Here is a 22,149-nt window from a genome sequence, read left to right as displayed (position 1 = left end):
CTCCCTCTCCCTCTCCCTCTCCCTCTCCCTCTCCCTCTCCCTCTCCCTCTCCCTCTCCCTCTCCCTCTCCCTCTCCCTCTCCCTCTCCCTCTCCCTCTCCCTCTCCCTCTCCATCTCCCTCTCCCTCTCCCTCTCCCTCTCCCTCTCCCTCTCCTCTCCCTCTCCCTCTCCCTCTCCCTCTCCCTCTCCCTCTCCCTCTCCCTCTCCATCTCCCTCTCCCTCTCCCTCTCGCTCTCCCTCTCCCTCTCCCTCTCCATCTCCCTCCCTCTCTCCCTCTCCCTCTCCCTCTCCCTCTCCCTCTCCCTCTCCCTCTCTCCCTCTCCCTCTCCCTCTCTCCCTCTCCCTCTCCCTCTCCTTCTTCCTGCTTTCCTATATCCCCCCAGTCCCTATATCTCCCCTCCCTACCTGTGGTGGTTATGTCGAGCAATGTTCCCATCCTTCTTGCACTAGCATTATAACTTTCTTCTCTGAATACCCCAGTGTAACCTGAACAGTTAAAATGTCACGTGTCACTCCTTATATGGGTACCACTCAACTTCACTCTGCTACTGTAACCATGGTAACTCTGCTACATTGAACGTCAGCTAACTTCAGATACTCACCAACGGGTTTCTTTCTTGTGACGGAATTATAAAACTTCTGAATAGACGATGTCTCCCTGAAACATGAATCATTAGCATTGATTATTGATTATTTAAATCAAGTAAGACGAGTAATCCTAGGTTGCCGCCTTTTATGACTGTCTTTCAAATTTATAGTCAATAATAATTACTTTCCATAAACGTATCATTGATAAACTACAAAGTTTGTAATATTTAAAATAATAAGGTTCGTACTGTTCTGTTTATAGATACTTGTTTAATATTTACAATTATAAGTTTATAAGGTTTTGCAGTTCTAATCATATATACTTGTTTAATATTTACAATTATTTTCTAATTGATAATCTATTAATTAATCTATGATTAAGTTTCTAATTATAGATTTACCTGTGGTTTCCATTCCCGGCTAGATTAGAATCATTCATCTACACTACGGTGTATTTACAGTTTAGCAAATAAGGAAAAGATTAGTCATACAAATAAGAAAAAAAGGAACCCGATGAGAGTAGTAAGAGATATTTACTGATGAGAGGTTGCAAAGGATTGATATGGTATTGTATTCGCAGTTAGGTAGCTAATAAAGCTTAATACACTCCTTATATGGGCATCATCTCACGTGACACCTTTATATGGGCATCATCTCACGTGAGGATTTTTTTCTCCCTTTGAATCAATCATCTCACGGGACACCTTTATATGGGTGCCATATCCTTTCGTAATTCCTGAATGCACGCGAGTTTGCGTGCACAGGGGGACCTGCGTGCACGTCAGCAGTTAATTACGAGTCTGGAGAAGTTTTCTAGTGCACACAGGTCCCCCTGTGTACTAGGCCCAGACCTTTTGGCCTATCTTTAGTATTAATGTTGTGGTGATGTGACATCTTTGACACCACTTAAAACTGAGGAACAGGGAGGTGTTCACAATACCCAACTTAGTATAGTAAACTTATGATATCTCTGGCTGCAGATTGACAACTCCGACGGTATTTATTTAAATCAATTTACCAATATTCGTTGAGCTAATGTTGAAGACTCTTCAGTGCTAAGGAACAAAACTAATATTTCCTTTAAGTGTGGTATGATTTCTTAAAACAAGCAATTATTTATCTTTAAAGTTGTTTAACTAGTTTGGTTCGATGGCTTAGTTGGTTGATCCGCTTGTCTACTGGCCTGAAGGCTGCGAGTTCGAACCCCAGTTGGGCCAAAATCTCAAAAACTGAAGGGCAGCCGTCACTCACCAAACTATGGTGTAAATGGTAGTGGCTCTCATTAGAGCTGCGAAAATAACACGAGTGCATATGCCTGGGGTTGCGTCCCGACTATGCTGCAGGGAAATCTGTACCGAAAGGACCGTGGCCGAACGCTACACGAAAAAGAGATTGGCCCCTCGTTCCTAGCTTGCTAGGTTCGCCATGTTGTTGTTTGGGTGTTGTTGGCAAAGGAAACTAATAATTAACGAAATAAGAACAAGTGTTAGAAGCTACCATAGAAACGCTGTCGTTGCTATGGTAATACATATTGCACTAGTGAAGTAACCGTTGGCAGCGCCTTTTTACGAAATATTATAATTACATTTTAGAGCCAGTAGAAATTGAACCGAATTATCCCTTGATGAACATTTTATTATCAATAATTGAAATGTTTACTATTTGGGATATAGTGCACACAAAATAGAACCAACTCTAAGCTAGTTGTGGGATATAGTGCACACAAAATAGAACCAACTCTAAGCTAGTTGTGGGATATAGTGCACACAAAATAGAACCAACTCTAAGCTAATTGTTGGATATAGTGCACACAAAATAGAACCAACTCTAAGCTAGTTGTAGGATATAGTGCACACAAAATAGAACCAACTCTAAGCTAGTTGTGGGATATAGTGCACACAAAATAGAACCAACTCTAAGCTAGCTGTGGGATATAGTGCACACAAAATAGAACCAACTCTAAGCTAGTTGTAGGATATAGTGCACACAAAATAGAACCAACTCTAAGCTAGCTGTGGGATATAGTGCACACAAAATAGAACCAACTCTAAGCTAGTTGTGGGATATAGTGCACACAAAATAGAACCAACTCTAAGCTAGTTGTGGGATATAGTGCACACAAAATAGAACCAACTCTAAGCTAGTTGTGGGATATAGTGCACACAAAATAGAACCAACTCTAAGCTAGTTGTGGGATATAGTGCACACGAAATAGAACCAACTCTAAGCTAGCTGTAGGATATAGTGCACACAAAATAGAACCAACTCTAAGCTAGCTGTGGGATATAGTGCACACAAAATAGAACCAACTCTAAGCTAGTTGTGGGATATAGTGCACACAAAATAGAACCAACTCTAAGCTAGCTGTGGGATATAGTGCACACAAAATAGAACCAACTCTAAGCTAGTTGTGGGATATAGTGCACACAAAATAGAACCAACTCTAAGCTAGTTGTGGGATATAGTGCACACGAAATAGAACCAACTCTAAGCTAGTTGTAGGATATAGTGCACACAAAATAGAACCAACTCTAAGCTAGTTGTAGGATATAGTGCACACAAAATAGAACCAACTCTAAGCTAGGTGTGGGATATAGTGCACACAAAATAGAACCAACTGTAAGCTAGTTGTGGGATATAGTGCACACAAAATAGAACCAACTCTAAGCTAGTTGTGGGATATAGTGCACACAAAATAGAATCAACTCTAAGCTAGCTATTTGGGATATAGTGCACACAAAATAGAACCAACTCTAAGCTAGTTGTGGGATATAGTGCACACAAAATAGAACCAACTCTAAGTTAGTTGTGGGATATAGTGCACACAAAATAGAACCAACTCTAAGCTAGTTGTGGGATATAGTGCACACAAAATAGAACCAACTCTAAGCTAGTTGTGGGATATAGTGCACACAAAATAGAACCAACTCTAAGCTAATTGTTGGATATAGTGCACACAAAATAGAACCAACTCTAAGCTTGTTGTAGGATATAGTGCACACAAAATAGAACCAACTCTAAGCTAGTTGTGGGATATAGTGCACAAAAAATAGAACCAACTCTAAGCTAGCTGTGGGATATAGTGCACACAAAATAGAACCAACTCTAAGCTAGTTGTAGGATATAGTGCACACAAAATAGAACCAACTCTAAGCTAGCTGTGGGATATAGTGCACACAAAATAGAACCAACTCTAAGCTAGCTGTGGGATATAGTGCACACAAAATAGAACCAACTCTAAGCTAGTTGTGGGATATAGTGCACACAAAATAGAACCAACTCTAAGCTAGTTGTGGGATATAGTGCACACAAAATAGAACCAACTCTAAGCTAGTTGTGGGATATAGTGCACACGAAATAGAACCAACTCTAAGCTAGCTGTAGGATATAGTGCACACAAAATAGAACCAACTCTAAGCTAGCTGTGGGATATAGTGCACACAAAATAGAACCAACTCTAAGCTAGGTGTGGGATATAGTGCACACAAAATAGAACCAACTCTAAGCTAGCTGTGGGATATAGTGCACACAAAATAGAACCAACTCTAAGCTAGTTGTGGGATATAGTGCACACAAAATAGAACCAACTCTAAGCTAGTTGTGGGATATAGTGCACACGAAATAGAACCAACTCTAAGCTAGTTGTAGGATATAGTGCACACAAAATAGAACCAACTCTAAGCTAGTTGTAGGATATAGTGCACACAAAATAGAACCAACTCTAAGCTAGGTGTGGGATATAGTGCACACAAAATAGAACCAACTGTAAGCTAGTTGTGGGATATAGTGCACACAAAATAGAACCAACTCTAAGCTAGTTGTGGGATATAGTGCACACAAAATAGAACCAACTCTAAGCTAGCTATTTGGGATATAGTGCACACAAAATAGAACCAACTCTAAGCTAGTTGTGGGATATAGTGCACACAAAATAGAACCAACTCTAAGTTAGTTGTGGGATATAGTGCACACAAAATAGAACCAACTCTAAGCTAGTTGTAGGATATAGTGCACACAAAATAGAACCAACTCTAAGCTAGTTGTGGGATATAGTGCACACAAAATAGAACCAACTCTAAGCTAGTTGTGGGATATAGTGCACACGAAATAGAACCAACTCTAAGCTAGTTGTAGGATATAGTGCACACAAAATAGAACCAACTCTAAGCTAGCTGTGGGATATAGTGCACACAAAATAGAACCAACTCTAAGCTAGCTGTGGGATGTAGTGCACACAAAATAGAACCAACTCTAAGCTAGTTGTGGGATATAGTGCACACAAAATAGAACCAACTCTAAAGTAGTTGTGGGATATAGTGCACACAAAATAGAACCAACTCTAAGCTAGTTGTGGGATATAGTGCACACAAAATAGAACCAACTCTAAGTTAGTTGTGGGATATAGTGCACACAAAATAGAACCAACTCTAAGTTAGTTGTGGGATATAGTGCACACAAAATAGAACCAACTCTAAGCTATTTGTGGGATATAGTGCACACAAAATAGAACCAACTCTAAGCTAGTTGTGGGATATAGTGCACACAAAATAGAACCAACTCTAAGCTAGTTGTGGGTAAGTGCGTGTGTAGATTCCCCGTTGTCATGGCGACTGGTGCTACTGTTAGTTTGACGAACGTGTACTCAGCGGAAAAAGGACTTGTAGTTTTCAAAACGATTTCTGGAAACTACAAACTGCAGTACTACGTGGATCTACAATGTAGCACAGCAAGTAGAAGTAGCACAATGTAAAGATGTTGTATTCTACGTTGAAATCTCACATTTTGTTACGACTAAGTTATTGACGGTATTCTGATTTTAAGATAGGAAACTAGGGACAGGGATTAGAAAGAAGTGAGAAAGTGACTACTAGTCACTGTGTTGAAGTAGCACTGCTACATTACATTACCAAGTATAGTATACGTACATTTCATTGAGTAAGAAATAGTGATGATAGTTAGTGTTCTTTTGCTTGAAATGAAATGTTAAATTTAGATTGATTCCACTGCTGAGGCAGTATAAAGGTATAAGGTGGTGTTGCTATGGCTACATTATTAGGCTATATTGACCCTCAAAGGGGCGTGAAGCTCGGCGCTGTAGAGTGCAGGTTATATTGACCCTTCTCCCTCGGCGCTCTTAATTTCAGTAACTCTAGCTAGCAGTAGCTCTCAGTAACTCCTTATATGGGTATCAGGTGTTCTTATACCAGTGGTTCTGGAATGTACAGTAGAAATAGGGCGTATCAACACATCTTATATGGTAATAGGGTGTTGCTATGGTAATAGGGTGTTGCTATGGTAATAGGGTGTTGCTATGGTAATAGGGTGTTGCTATGGTAATAGGGTGTTGCTATGATAATAGGGTGTTGCTATGGTAATAGGGTGTTGCTATGGTAATAGGGTGTTGCTATGGTAATAGGGTGTTGCTATGATAATAGGGTGTTGCTATGGTAATAGGGTGTTGCTATGGTAATAGGGTGTTGCTATGATAATAGGGTGTTGCTATGGTAATAGGGTGTTGCTATGGTAATAGGGTGTTGCTATGGTAAAAAATGTAGCGCCTGGGGAACGTGCTCCCTGTATTACGTATTTACATACCATGTAAGGTAGCGTTACTATGGTTACATACCATGTAAGGTAGCGTTACTATGGTTACATACCATGTAAGGTAGCGTTACTATGGTTACATACCATGTAAGGTAGCGTTACTATGGTTACATACCATGTAAGGTAGCGTTACTATGGTTACATACCATGTAAGGTAGCGTTACTATGGTTACATACTATGGAATAAGGGTTTTGATATTTTTAGCGGTCTCAAAAGAAAAAAAATAAGTGCAAATATTTCAAAAATCAATTCGTCAAATTGCAACAAACTCCATATCGCACGGTAATCCTTTTATGGGCACAAAAAGGTATAGTCCTGGTTCTGATGATGACTACTAAGTTACTATGGTTACTAAGGTTACTATGGTTACTAAGAAACCAGCACGCAACGTGTGGCACCACTTGTGCTATACACCTCATTTTACTTATCGTTAATTTGACTGGGATATTTAAAGAGTTTCCTCTCACACTTCAGCATTAAAGTGTGAAATGTGCGGTGTAGTGCAGTATAGTGTTGATACTGTATAACTGTTAGTGTGTTATGTATGTAACACACCTTGTAACCATAGCAACACACCTAAGTACAACTTGTAACCATAGCAACACACCTTAGTACACCTTGTAACCATAGCAACACACCTTAGTACACCTTGTAACCATAGCAACACACCTTAGTACACCTTGTAACCATAGCAACACACCTTAGTACACCTTGTAACCATAGCAACACACCTTAGTACACCTTGTAACCATAGCAACACACCCTAGTACACCTTGTAACCATAGCAACACACCTTAGTACACCTTGTAACCATAGCAACACACCTTAGTGCACCTTGTAACCATAGCAACACACCTTAGTTCACCTTGTAACCATAGCAACACACCGTATATGGTATAGATATGTGTTTCTATGGTTACAGACAGCTCTATAAACTTATAAAGAGAAGGACTCCGGAGAATAAAACAGGAAATTTTTGTAGGTTTTAAAAAAGAGGGACAAAATTAAGGGAAAAATGTACTATTGGTACTAGTAACATTTGTATAGTATAGTAGCGAGAGAGATACTAAAGTAAAATTATTATGCAACTTATTCTAACAGAAGGTAAAGTAGATAGTACTAGTAGCAGGGAGGCTTAAGTGCGAACTATTAACACCAGTTTATAGTTTATTTAAACATATTTAGTTAAGTTACGAGTCTGCTGCCCATATTAGTGTATCACGTGAGATAAGGCCCATATTAGTGTATCACGTGAGATTAGGCCCATATTAGGGTATCACGTGAGATGAGGCCCATATTAGGGTGTCACTTGAGATGATGCCCATATTAGGGTGTCACGTGAAATGATGCCCATATTAGGGTGTCACGTCTGCTACACGTGGGTAGTAAATGCTGCTGGAAACAATCTCCAATGAGCTGGATGTCACAGCTCTCCGAGCATTTTAGCAAACATGTGCCACTATTGTGTGATTGTCCTTCATTATTTGATGAAAGTTTCAAATCATGTGACCCGCGACATGATTCCCTTATCACGTGATGTCCTTATATGGGTATCACGTGAGATGATGTCCTCCTATTTGTATTGACCTACTGGTAACCCAAATGTTTACTATAAGATAATAACGACCAATTCACAACATATCAATATACAATAAGTGTGTCAGTGTGTGCTATGGGAGATACTGTTTATATTAACCAGTAGTTAGTAACCATAATAACACTACCAGGTATCTAGTTAGTTAGATAAGGAAAATCAGCACCCTTGAAGTATCATTCCTCGCACTTCTAACTACTAAATATTTATTGTCTATATATACGGTAACCATGGTAACCATGGTCCCACCCTTATATTCGGCCGGTCCACTTTGTAATTTTAATGAGTCAGTAATCTACATCTCTACTATAATTCGAAATATTCTTTTTGTATGTACGACTGCCCACGTGCAAATTAGATGAGAAATAGGAAATTACATGGTAACCATGGTAATTGGTAACGGTGTTGGAACGCGCAAGTGCACGTGCATAAATTTGCGAGCGATATTTTGATCGGTTTTGTGGTAATTACGTCGTGTTCAGTTCGAGCCGTACATTGGGGGGGGGGGGGGGTCCAAGGGGAACTTTGGGGAACTTTGGGAAAGTCCCCCAGGTTTCCTGAAGTTCCCTAAAAAAAGTTCCCCAAAGTTCCCCTTGGACCCCCCCCCCCCCCCCCCCCCCTACATTTTAATTGGCTGTATCTTCGGTTGTGACAGATATTTTTTGATGCGATAAAAACTAATATTAATATTATCTCCCTCCCTGTGATCACGGGCTTTCTAGTATCTTATATATTATATAAGTAGTGTTACTATGGTTACATTACCTTATATAGTAGTGTTACTATGGTTACATTACCTTATATAGTAGTGTTACTATGGTTACATTACCTTGTATGGATGTACATTGCTATTTGAATGGGTCAATAATCACGAGGTATCCCCTGAATATTTCACGGTATGGTTGGTAATATCATACCTCAGAGAGGTTCATATTCCAGATAGTGCATACAATAATTAGTTAGTAGTTACTAGTTACTTAGTTAGTAGTTACCAGATAGTAAGCCGTGCCTACAATAATTACTAGTTAATAATTAGTTAGTATACACAATAATTTCACAATACCTCCTCCCTGCTACTAGAGTACAAGATATACAGTAGTATCCAGGTCCGCAAAAGAACAAGCACCTGCAGTATAATAGCTGCTTGAATAGTCTGTGGTAGTGTTTGTATCAGGTTAAGCAGCTCCTTTGTACTTTTGTAGACTTCAACAACATAGCACTTAGTGTTCATTAGATACTAGTATACTCTGTAATGAGTAGCATATCACATGTAATGTATTTATTACCACTAATTAAAGCCTGTGAACCGTCAAACAAATTTCATGTAAACACTATACTGTACTCCAGGGGTACTGGTGCTGGAGTACTGGTGCTGATGCACTATTTTTATTACCTCGTACCTCAAATACAGTTCCAAAACTTATAATCAATATTTAGGGGTCGTTCACGTATTACGTAATCAGCCAAGGGGGGGGGGGGGGGGCGGGGGGTTTCCAAATGATTACGCTAGTGTAATTTTGACACAATAGCTATGTGTAAAACTGATTACGGAGGAGAGGGGTTGAAAATTTCCAAAAAGTGATTACGTAATGTATGTGAAGGACCCCTTAGACACACCAGGTTTACTAGTTACTAGTTACTAGTTACTAGTTACTAGTTACTAGTTACTAGTAACTAGTTACTAGTTCTAGTTACTAGTTACTAGTTACTAGTAACTAGTAACTAGTAACTACTAACTAGAACTAGTTACTAGTAACTAGTAACTAGTTCTAGTTACTAGTTACTAGTTACTAGTTACTAGTAACTAGTAACTACTAACTAGAACTAGTTACTAGTAACTAGTAACTAGTTCTAGTTACTAGTTACTAGTTACTAGTAACTAGTAACTAGTTACTAGTTACTAGTTACTAGTTACTAGTTACTAGTTACTAGTTACAAGTTAATAGTTACTAGTTACTAGTTACTAGTTACTAGTTCTAGTTAGTAGTTACTAGTTACTAGTTCTAGTTACTAGTTACTAGTTACTAGTTCTAGTTAGTAGTTACTAGTTACTAGTTCTAGTTACTAGTTACTAGTTACTAGTTCTAGTTACTAGTTACTAGTTACTAGTTCTAGTTACTAGTTACTAGTTACTAGTTCTAGTTAGTAGTTACTAGTTACTAGTTCTAGTTACTAGTTACTAGTTACTAGTTCTAGTTACTAGTTACTAGTTACTAGTTACTAGTTACTAGTTACTAGTTACTAGGGTTGAAAATTTCTAGTAACTAGTAACTAGTAACTAGTAACTAGTAACTAGTTCTAGTTACTAGTTACTAGTTACTAGTAACTAGTAACTAGTTACTAGTTACTAGTTACTAGTTACTAGTTACTAGTTACTAGTTACAAGTTAATAGTTACTAGTTACTAGTTACTAGTTACTAGTTCTAGTTAGTAGTTACTAGTTACTAGTTCTAGTTACTAGTTACTAGTTACTAGTTCTAGTTAGTAGTTACTAGTTACTAGTTCTAGTTACTAGTTACTAGTTACTAGTTCTAGTTACTAGTTACTAGTTACTAGTTCTAGTTACTAGTTACTAGTTACTAGTTCTAGTTAGTAGTTACTAGTTACTAGTTCTAGTTACTAGTTACTAGTTACTAGTTCTAGTTACTAGTTACTAGTTACTAGTTACTAGTTACTAGTTACTAGTTACTAGTTCTAGTTACTAGTTACTAGTTACTAGTTACTAGTTACTAGTTACTAGTTACTAGTAGCGCAGTGTTACATGGTCTAGTGAACAACACTGCTAACTGCTGGTAAACATCAAAGTGTTTATAAGGTGACTATGTTATTTCCCGCGTTTATTGCCGCGGTACCACCCCTACTATTACTGCTTATAGTAACTTATATACGTTATATAGTACTTGCTCTTTTATATACTACACTTGCTCTTCGTGGAGCTTCTATTATCCTGCATTTAATTGCAAAAACCAAAACGTCAAATTTGCAGCACAACTTAAAATCCGGGAAATTCGTTTGCTATTAAAGCACATGTAAAGTAGGCCATTAAAATAGTTCATATAATCGATGTTTTACAGCAGCCTTGCTGGTTAACCACGTGACACAGCCCAGCCAATCAGCGTCCAGTACTCACACCACGTGACACTAATCAACCAATCAGAGCACAGTATTTAGCAAAGAACTAAAGCTTGTTGGAGGAGGGGAGGCGGCGGCAGGCAACTCCTCAGTTGCTGGAGAATACAATAACTTTACTGTAAACTAGATGTTTAGCATCTGGCAAGTCCTTCAGTCACCCGGTTATGTGGTCAGTTACCATAGCAACTCTGTCATATATGGTAGTGTAACCATAGCAACACTACCGTATAAGGTAGTGTAACCATAGCACCACTACTATATGGAACTCACCATATAAGGTGTTACTATGGTTACATTACCTTATATGGGAATGCATCTCAAAATACTAGCAATGTGCGAGCTAAAATAACTGAATACTAGCTACAGAACTCCTAGAGACACCCGGAATGTATTAACATTGCTATATTGCTTCTATATAGGGGATTATATATTGGATTTAGCATGCTTCTATACAGAGTTCTGTAGAATATACTCCCACTTTGAAACGTGAAACTATTGCGTTCCAGGAGAAAGCCACAGTTAATAATAATATAATTGTGACCCCATTTGTTAAGGGGGGGGGGGGGGGGGGGGGGGGGGTCCGGACTCCGGCCTGAGTTAGCTAAACCCACAAGAGAGTTAGAAGTTAAAGTTGGCAATTGACAGTAAACGTAAAAAAGGTTCGAGTGAAAAACATGTTTTGCAAACAGAAATGGTACAGTCTTCACGCGCTAAGAGTTTGCTTTGCACACTCAGAAGGTTTGCACGTGCTCCCTCTACTACTCTACTACTCTACTACTCTACTACTCCCCTGTCTGTAGCACAGTATTGCTTTGTAGCGGGAGGAGGTGTCACCTATAACTGACAAGCATTTCCAGGCTGCAAAAATACGATCAATACAACGATTAAGTTAACAATGGTATAAATACTTACTGTACTTATTACTATTGTTACTATAGTTACTGTTACTATCGTTACGCGCTGAAAGTTTGGTGACTGTTTATAATTAAATATACTAATGTAATCAAATATGGGCTCGTTTATTATACAAAAAGTAAGCTCCCATTTACCTTTAATAATCCTTCAACATCTCCATTAATAATAATAATCAAACGCCAGACGACGTTACCTATTTACCTATAACTGTTTACTGTTGCTATGGTTACTATGGTAACTATGGTAACCTATTTACCCAAATAAGGTTATGTATACATGGTAACACTGCTACAGTTCTACCAAGTAGTGAGCGAGACTCTAGCCGTGAGACTCAACAAAAAACAGTTAATTTACCTGAACAATCGACACTCTTTTTGCAAAATCATCACCCAATCTGCGAACTTCGACAAAAGAACAAAGACTTATGTAGTTATGATGACCATATAAGGTAATGTAACCATAGCAACACAACCATATAAGGTATGATAAGCCAGCCAGGTCTGATTTTATTGCTTCTTTGTCGGGGAATTAGAAGCGCTGCTAACCCACTGGAAATACTCACGTGATCACCATGGCAACACTACCTTACCTCCTGGTCAGACAATGCAAATAATGATATTTCCGATTAAATTGTGAACTTTCCTTTATTATTATTGCGGACTATTGTTAATTTTTAATCGAGTATAATGAACATAGGGATAGACTGTAGAGTGCAGTGAATCACGTGTAATCATAGTAATCATAGCAACCGTAATAATCATAGCAACCATATACATAATAACCGTTGTAACGATAGCAACCATAGTAACCATAATAACCATAGTAACCATAGTAACCATAGTAACCATAGTAACCAAGGTATTATCTCCGAAACAGAAAGGGTGCACAATATGAGGATATATAAATTATAGTCCTCTGTGTTTTAGATAGTTAGATAGTTGCGTGCTAACTAAAGTAATCCCAGGGCAACTCTTGCTGGCTATTGCTAAAGACAGATCCTGAATTCAACGAAATCAACGTTAAATTCGGAAAACCCCCCCCCCCAACCCCCTTTTTTTAAAAACCCCCCAAAAAAAATTTTTTTAAAAAGGGGGGTTTTTTTTTTAAAATTTAAAAGGGGGAAAAAAAAAAAGGAAAATTTTTTTTTTAAAAAAAACCCTTTTTTTGGGGTTTTTTTTAAAAAAAAAATTTTTTTTTTTTGGGAAAAGGGTTTCTTTCCCCCCTTTTAAAATTTTTTTTTTTTAAAAAAAATTTTAAAAAAAAGGGTTTTTTTTTCCCCCCAAAATTTTAAAATTCCTTTTTTTTTTTAAAAAAACCCCAAAAAAAAAAAATTTTTTAAAACCAAAAAAAACCAAAAACCTTTTTAAAAAAACTTAAACCAAAAAATTTTTTTAAAAAACCCCCGGGGGGTTTTTTTAAAAGGAAAAAATTTTTTTTTTTTTCCCCTTGGAAGGTTAAAAATTTTTTTTAAAAAAATTTTCCCCTTTTAAAAAAAAAAAATTTTTTTTTTTAAAAACTTTTTTAAAAAAAAAAAAAAAGGGTTTTAAAAAAAAAAAAAAAACAAAGGGGAAAAAAAAATTTTTAAAAATTTTAAAGTTTTTTCCCTAAATTTTTTAAAAATTTAAAAAAAAACTTTGGGGAAAAAAACCCCCCCAAAAAGGGGGTTTTTTTTTTAATTTTTTAAAAAGGAAATTTTTTTGGGGGGGAAAAAATTTTTGGGAAAAAAACCGGAATGGAAAAACAAAAATTTTTGGAAAAATTTTTCCCCAACCCTAAAAAAAAAACAAAAAATTTTTTTTAAAAAAAACCAAAATTTTAAAAAAATTTTTCCCCCTTTTTTGGGGGGCCCCAAAAACCCCCAAAAAATTTTTTTTCCCCAAAAAAAAATTTTTTTTTAAAAAAGGGAAAAAAAAATTAAAAGGAAAAGGCCGGGTTTTTTGGGGGGAAAAGGCCTTCCCCCTTTTTTTTGGTTTTTTTGGGGGGGGGGGAAAAAAAACCCCTTTTTAAAAATTTTTTTTTAAAAAAAATTTTTTTTGGGGGGTTTTTAAAACCAAAAAAAAACCCCCCCCCAAACCCCTTTTTTTTTTTAAAAAAGGTTTTTCCCCTTTTTTTTAAATTTTTGGGGGTATTTTTTTTTGGGGGAAAAAAATTTTTTTTTTTTTGGGAAAAAAAACAAAACGGGTTTTAAAAAAATTAAAAAAAAAGGGTTTAAAAAAAAAAACCCCCCCTTTTTAAAAAAATTTTTTTTTTTCCCCTTTTTTTTTAAAAATTTTTTTTTTTTTCAATCCGACCCAAGAAACAAGACGAACGAACAAGGAGAAAACAACTAAACAATGTATTACTAAATGCGATGCAATTTGTCGCCTCAGATTAGTGATCTAAAATACAAATTAGTATGAGCTAGCTAACAGGTACAGAAGTTCTACTCCCTACTACTAGAGTCCTGTTAGCTAATATGTACTGACGTCTGGTGAGAAAATTTAGAGAAATGTTTAGCGACAGGAATCTAGTGAGTTAGTTGTGCGTGAGATTTATAATGACCATATTAGGTAGTGTAACCACAGCAACACTACCATATATGGTAACATTACCATAGCAACACTACCATATATGGTAACATGACCATAGCAACACTACCATATATGGTAACATGACCACAGCAAAACTACCATATATGGTAACATGACCATAGCAGCACTACCATATTAGGTAGTGTAACCACAGCAACACTACCATATATGGTAACATGACCACGGCAAAACTACCATATTTGGTAACATGGCCATAGCAACACTACCATATATGGTAACATGGCCATAGCAACACTACCATATATGATAACATGGCCATTATAGCAACACTATTATGTTGCGTTTGGACACGAGGGGAAACACACAATGTGAGGCTTGCATTCTGCGTAAAACTACATCTTTAGAGCCTCAAATTATTTTGTATATAGTAGTGTTGATGGTATCAAAATACCTTATATGGTAACATGACCATAGCAACACTACCTTATATGGAATGATGTGACTGGATGAGTTAAATGTGTCCGTTGATGATTGTGTCAGTTCAATCATGATATTAAATACGTCTGCGAGGTGAAAAACATTTGATATAATATCTGCTCATCATCAACCAATCACACAACAGGTTGAGCGCCACGTGACACAAACTAACCAATCAGAGCCCAGTATTCACACCACGTGACACAAACTAACCAATCAGAGCCCAGTATTCACACCACGTGACACAAACTACACAGTCTGGTATATATAAAGATGTAACCGTTCCTGTGCCCACAGTTACCAAGTTTAGTCTGTAGAATTAATCTACTCAGAAGTACGGAAAGTATTTGATAACTTCTTACTAGACGACACAATCGTACAATCTTACTATTCATGTAGCTACAAGCTCGAAACTGAAACCTCCTAAACTGATGACAGAAATATGCAGTGCCAACTAACCAATCAGAGCACAGCATTCACACCACGTGACATAAACTAACCAATCAGAGCACTGTATTCACACCACGTGACACAAACTAACCAATCAGAACACAGTATTCACACCACGTGACACAAACTAACCAATCAGAGCACAGTATCCACACCACGTGACACAAACAAACCAATCAGAGCACAGTATCCAGTGCAATGCTACATTAATATCCCTAAACACTTGTTATACACCAGAGTAGCAGAGTTGTTATGCGCACTTTGATCATTAAATGCCTATAAAGCTATAAACACCTAAGAAACAATTTCAAACTACTGTTGTCAAGAGTCTGCGAATAATAACCAATCAGAGCACAGTATTTACATCACGTGACACAAACCAACCAATCAGAGCACAGTATTCGCGCCGCGTAACACAAGTCTACCTATCAGTATGCAGTCTGATGAACAATTTCACAGTATGCTCCCACGAAGCATTACGCTCTACGGTAGCTTATATGATATATTATACCTGTTTTTTGTAAGGAATGACAATCTGATACTTTCGCACATACATAGCTCATCCATAGTGCTATCAACCCTAACTCCTAAAGGGGGCACAACCCCACTAATACCTAAAGGGGGGGGGCACAACCCCACTAATACCTAAAGGGGGCACAACCCCACTTATACCTAAAGGGGGGGGGGCACAACCCCACTAATACCTAAAGGGGGGGGCACAACCCCACTAATACCCAAAGGGGGGTACAACCCCACTAATACCTAAAGGGGGCACAACCCCACTTAAACCTAAAGGGGGGGGGCACAACCCCACTAATACCCAAAGGGGGGTACAACCCCACTAATACCTAAAGGGGGCACAACCCCACTTATACCTAAAGGGGGGGCACAACCCCACTAATACCCAAAGGGGGGCACAACCCCACTAATACCTAAAGGGGGGGGGCACAACCCCACTAATACCCAAAGGGGGGTACAACCCCACTAATACCTAAAGGGGGCACAACCCCACTTATACCTAAAGGGGGGGGCACAACCCCACTAATACCCAAAGGGGGGTACAACCCCACTAATACCTAAAGGGGGGGGGCACAACCCCACTAATACCCAAAGGGGGGTACAACCCCACTAATACCTAAAGGGGGCACAACCCCACTTATACCTAAAGGGGGGGGCACAACCCCACTAATACCCAAAGGGGGGTACAACCCCACTAATACCTAAGGGGGGGGGCAACCCCATTAATACCTAAGGGGGGGGGCAACCCCACTAATACCTAAAGGGGGCACAACCCCGCTAATACCTAAAGGGGGGGCACAACCCCGCTAATACCTAAAGGGGGGGGGCACAACCCCACTAATACCTAACAAAGTGATGATATTAAATGAATTGGATTCTGCTTTTTTTAATAAGAACGGGAAATTCTGGTTCGGGTGTGGGGAAAATCGCAAATAAAATTATATTCTGATTTTGATGACTGGTTGATTGATTTTAAAATTTTCTGAATATTGTGTTAGTTTATTTTATGTTTATATTGGGGTCTTAGAAAATTGTCCTAATAAACCAAATTCTCTTCGTGTTGCCAACAAGCAAAACAAGGAAAAGCAAATGTTGCTTTATGATTGGGTGATAATGATATTACTCTTCAGAGCTGTGGGTGTACGATTTACCGCTGGTGCTTCCTGATCGTGAACTAGAACTGCTAAAAGTAACTGCAAGAAACCTCTCCGCTAAAACTGACATCGACACAGCCCTCTCAGTGCAGGTAATATAACCAATCAGAGCACTGTATTCACACCACGTGACACAAACTAACCAATCAGAGCACTGTATTCACACCACGTAACACAAACGAACCAATCAGAGCACTGTATTCACACCACGTGACACAAACGAACTATTCACATAAGACGGAACCAAACGGCGACCTAGATAAAGTTAACATTGCCTCTACTACAGCTAGCACTACCTTAGTGCCTCTGTATACTAGTAGTAGTAGTGAGGTAGTGCCTCTATCTAGGCTCTACCTCGCAGTGTCTACTACAGATCTCATTATCTGAACTGGTTCCAGTTAAATACGCTGATAAACCTGCCCGGTTACCTGGCAACCTGCCCGGTTACCTGGCTACCTGCCAAATACTGCTTACTGATCTGGTATATCTCCTGCTAACTGATCTTGTCTGCTTATATTCTAACTGCTCTACTTCACAATGGTATCTCTGTGTGTACCCTGCTAGTATCTCCTATTCTCACTTCTTTACAAAACACTGTTTTAAAGAATACGTTTAATTTTAAAATAGGCTTCTGTTGGGCTCAAAGCTAATCCAGCCTAATTATCGAAATTAAATGGCAAAGCCGACCCTAAAGTAACTAAAATAAAGAAACTGTACTAGTAGTGTCACTATAGTAAGTATAGTGACTATAGTAACTATAATGATAGTAACTATAGTAACTATAGTGATATCTATATAACGAGGACCTGTTAAACTCGGAACTAAGCCAGAAATAAGGAGAGAAAACCCGTATAATTATAATAATTATACAGTATATAATCAGCCGCCCCACGCACCACCGTGCTATTCTCTTAATTAAAACCTCCAACTTCTCACTAATTATCACGTGACTATGTGCTGCGGAACTTAGCACGTGACCCGTCACGTGCTCCTCTGTAGTTGCCATGGTTACCAGTCCTGGGGTGTCTTGATGGTCACGTGAACAGACTGAATTTGGAAAATTATTAAATTTCCAGCTATACTGTTACAGTGGGAATTATTGTTAGACTCGTCCAGGTGTGGTTAAACCAATCAGGGTCCAGTATACAGACCGCGTGACAAACCACGTGACAGATATTAGCCTGTTAATGACGCTGAATATGAGATATAATAGGAGTATTATGTTCACTTTTTGTGCAAATAGATTTGTCGCGCACAGAGTTTGAGCTTGTAAAAGTAACAATATTATTCGTGTGCCTGAATTAACACTTTTAACAATGTTGTGATGGTTACAGAACGTCCCAATTATACAACAGATTAGCTTGTGTCTGCATGTTTTGCAGACTATTGGGTCTGGTATGCGTTACCATGGATACTATGGCTTGGATAAGTTTTACTACATATTTGTATAAACTGACCAAACAAAGATTAGCCTACAATATTTAGTCTGGTTTATGTGTCTTGTGGAGATTTAATGACGTTGTAATGAGAAGAATGTGTTCTCTTGATTTAGTAATATTGTACAAGAAAGGTTAACACAAGAATCGCGGAAAAATAAATGATTGAAATCCTATATTATATAATAAGATTACCTTACTAAATATGCTAAATATGCTAAATATGCTAAATATGTTAAATATGCTAAATATGCTCACGTGTTATGAGGTGTGTATTTAGGGGCTGCTGTGAAGTTCATCTCTGGTTCACTTTTTGTCTGCTCGGATACACGTCGCGTGTAGTCAGTGGGGTACAATCTGAGGGGTTGAGTTAATAAGAGGGGGTACAATCTGAGGGGTTGAGTTTCTAGAGGGGATACAGTCTGAGGGGTTGAGTTTCTAGATGGGGTACAGTCTGAGGGGTTGAGTTAATAAGAGGGGTACAATCTGAGGGGTTGAGTTTCTAGAGGGAATACAGTCTGAGGGGTTGAGTTTCTAGAGGGGGTACAATCTGAGGGGTTGAGTTTCTAAAGGGGGTACAGTCTGAGGGGTTGAGTTTCTAGAGGGGGTACAGTCTGAGGGGTTGAGTTTCTAGAGGGGGTACAATCTGAGGGGTTGAGTTTCTAGAGGGGGTACAATCTGAGGGGTTGAGTTTCTAGAGGGGGTACAATCTGAGGGGTTGAGTTTCTAGATGGGGGTACAATCTGAGGGGATGAGTTTCTAGAGGGGGTACAATCTGAGGGGATGAGTTTCTAGAGGCGGTACAATCTGAGGGGTTGATTTTCTAGAGGGGTACAATCTGAGGGGTTGAGTTTCTAGAGGGGGTACAATCTGAGGGGTTGAGTTTCTAGAGGGGGTACAATCTGAGGGGTTGAGTTTCTAGAGGGGGTACAATCTGAGGGGATGAGTTTCTAGAGGGGGTACAATCTGAGGGGATGAGTTTCTAGAGGCGGTACAATCTGAGGGGTTGATTTTCTAGAGGGGTACAATCTGAGGGTTGAGTTTCTAGAGTGGTACAATCTGAGGGGTTGATTTTCTAGAGGGGTACAATCTGAGGGTTGAGTTTCTAGAGTGGTACAATCTGAGGGGTTGAGTTTCTATATGGGGTACAATTTGAGGGGTTGCGTTTATTAAGAGGGGTATTGGGAGGGGGTACAATCTAAGGAGTAAGGAATTATGTTTCTGAAAGGGGGGGGGGTAAAATCTGATGAGTTATGTTTTTAAAAAGGGGGAGGGGTGGTGTGTCTGGGGTGAATTGGGATGAGGGTTTAAGGACATGTAGTGTAAGAAGTATCCTTACAGTGTATAGTCAATCTCCATGGCTAGTGATTACTGGAAAAAAACACCTGCACTGATAAGAAACAGCACGTGCAATGATAGGAAAAAGCACGTGTAATGATTGGAAAAAGCACGTGCAATGTTAACGCAGAAAAGAAGCACAGCAGAAGTAAAGCACTACACACTGTGTAGTTACTACTACTACCCACCCACTGCATCACTGTGTCGCCCGGTGTGTAGGTTTAAATTGAGATTTCCGCTGAGCAATAATCTGATACCATGTCTATATATTATAGTACTACTTTAAACTACACTACTAGTGTATATAGAAGAAATTCGCCTTATAGCGCTTCGGTTGATGTCCTATAAGCAGTCTCCAACCAATCAGAGCATTGATTGAGTGAAGATATCACTGATTAAGCGCTGGATCACGTATCTGCATGCCTTAAAAGGGTCATAACTCGGTTAAATTGTGAACAACCAACTTGACATTTTGGGAAAGCACTTCAATTATCATACCAAATGTGTTAACCATTAACACCGATAGTTCCTGATATTGTTATTAAAATTATAATAATTACGATATTAATTAATTATACCACTAATTTCAGGTGAGGTGTAGCAGTGACGTGCACTACCTGGACTACTCCACCCTACTCTATACTCTGGTAGCTAGATCTCAACTACAAGCTTCATTCCTGTCACGTGACAGGAGTCAGGGTTATGACGTCACGTCCAACGTTACCGTGGTTACTTGTAAGTTGAGGGTTACCTTCAAGGTAATACCTTGGTTACCTTGTTATCTTGGTTACCTCAGTTACCTTGATTACCCTGATTCCCTTGGTTGCCTTGGTTACCTGGGTTACATTTGTTTAGCTGATACAATATCAATATCTGAGCGGCAACATTTTCACTTTCTTCCCCCCCCCCCCCACTTTGACCCCCCACTACATTACTTATAATTGACCCCCCCCCCCCCCCCCCCCCGCACTACATTACATTGCCCCCCCCCACTACATTACATATAATTGACCCCTCCTCAGCGCGCCCCACTACAGTACATTGCCCCCCCCCCCCCCCCACTACATTACATATAATTGACCCCTCCTCAGCGCGCCCCACTACAGTACATTCCCCCCCCCACTAGATTACATATAATTGACCCCTCCTCAGCGCGCCCCACTAAAACCACCGTCTCGCTATGTTTGGACTCAACCAGCCTGGCCATGTCCCCCTCTCTCCTCCCTTGTCTGAACTCTGTGAAGAGGAGCTGGGGGGACCATCTCAGTGTGTCCCTCTTTGAGACGTTTGTAGTTAACGAGACATCCTACTCCGCTCAACTAATGCTGGTTAGTAAAGTAAAGTAAAGTAAAGTAAAGTAAAGTAAAGTAAAGTAAAGTAAAGTAAAGTAAAGTAAAGTAAAGTAAAGTAAAGTAAAGTAAAGTAAAGTAAAGTAAAGTAAAGTAAAGTAAAGTAAAGTAAAGTAAAGTAAAGTAAAGTAAAGTAAAGTAAAGTAAAGTAAAGTAAAGTAAAGTAAAGTAAAGTAAAGCCCCCCCCCCCCCCCCCCCCCTCCTCAGAATGGTAGCAGATATGTGAGTTGTGAAGGTAAGAGCACTGTTGCTTGCTACTGGGACCTGACTAAACCCGTCTATGTGGCTTTGGAGAACATACACCCTTCCTGGTCTCGCTCTATTGGTAATCTTACTTTCTACCTCAATACTTTATATTTTATATTATATGAGTCCTCTATTGGTAATCTTACTTTCTACCTCAATACTTCATATTTTGTATATGAGTCCTCTATTGGTAATCTTACTTTCTACCTCAATACTTCATATTTTGTATATGAGTCCTCTATTGGTAATCTTACTTTCTACCTCAATACTTCATATTTTGTATATGAGTCCTCTATTGGTAATCTTACTTTCTACCTCAATACTTCATATTTTGTATATGAGTCCTCTATTGGTAATCTTACTTTCTACCTCAATACTTCATATTTTGTATATGAGTCCTCTATTGGTAATCTTACTTTCTACCTCAATACTTCATATTTTGTATATGAGTCCTCTATTGGTAATCTTACTTTCTACCTCAATACTTCATATTTTGTATATGAGTCCTCTATTGGTAATCTTACTTTCTACCTCAATACTTCATATTTTGTATATGAGTCCTCTATTGGTAATCTTACTTTCTACCTCAATACTTCATATTTTGTATATGAGTCCTCTATTGGTAATCTTACTTTCTACCTCAATACTTCATATTTTGTATATGAGTCCTCTATTGGTAATCTTACTTTCTACCTCAATACTTCATATTTTGTATATGAGTCCTCTATTGGTAATCTTACTTTCTACCTCAATACTTTATGTTTTATATATGAGTCCTCTATTGGTAATCTTACTTTCTACCTCAATACTTTATG

General features: G+C 38.6%; 2 protein-coding genes across 2 annotated transcripts in view; one reads left to right on the top strand and one right to left on the bottom strand.

The window, feature by feature from the left end:
* Positions 1-1,034, bottom strand: part of LOC134825076 (solute carrier family 7 member 14-like) — a 7,585-nt gene extending 6,551 nt beyond the window's left edge. Inside the window, exons 1-3 of the mRNA XM_063837204.1 lie at positions 990-1,034; positions 603-658; positions 406-486 (exon numbers count right to left, since the gene is read on the bottom strand). Of these exons, the coding sequence (XP_063693274.1) occupies positions 406-486; positions 603-658; positions 990-1,027 (175 nt within the window). The 5' untranslated portion in view covers positions 1,028-1,034. The remainder of the gene's footprint in view (positions 1-405; positions 487-602; positions 659-989) is intronic.
* The window catches only part of LOC134825413 (uncharacterized), a 146,966-nt gene that overhangs the window by 47,377 nt on the left and 77,440 nt on the right, over positions 1-22,149 (top strand). The window contains exons 31-34 of the mRNA XM_063837589.1: positions 16,942-17,057; positions 20,330-20,474; positions 20,892-21,067; positions 21,296-21,413. Of these exons, the coding sequence (XP_063693659.1) occupies positions 16,942-17,057; positions 20,330-20,474; positions 20,892-21,067; positions 21,296-21,413 (555 nt within the window). The remainder of the gene's footprint in view (positions 1-16,941; positions 17,058-20,329; positions 20,475-20,891; positions 21,068-21,295; positions 21,414-22,149) is intronic.

The sequence above is a fragment of the Bolinopsis microptera genome, chromosome 13, assembly GCF_026151205.1.
Source record: "Bolinopsis microptera isolate Bmic1 chromosome 13, MBARI_Bmic_1.0, whole genome shotgun sequence".
NCBI classification, from domain to species: Eukaryota; Metazoa; Ctenophora; class Tentaculata; order Lobata; family Bolinopsidae; genus Bolinopsis; species Bolinopsis microptera.
Note: the sequence above shows the minus strand (reverse complement) of the source record. Positions and strands in the feature narration are given on the sequence as shown.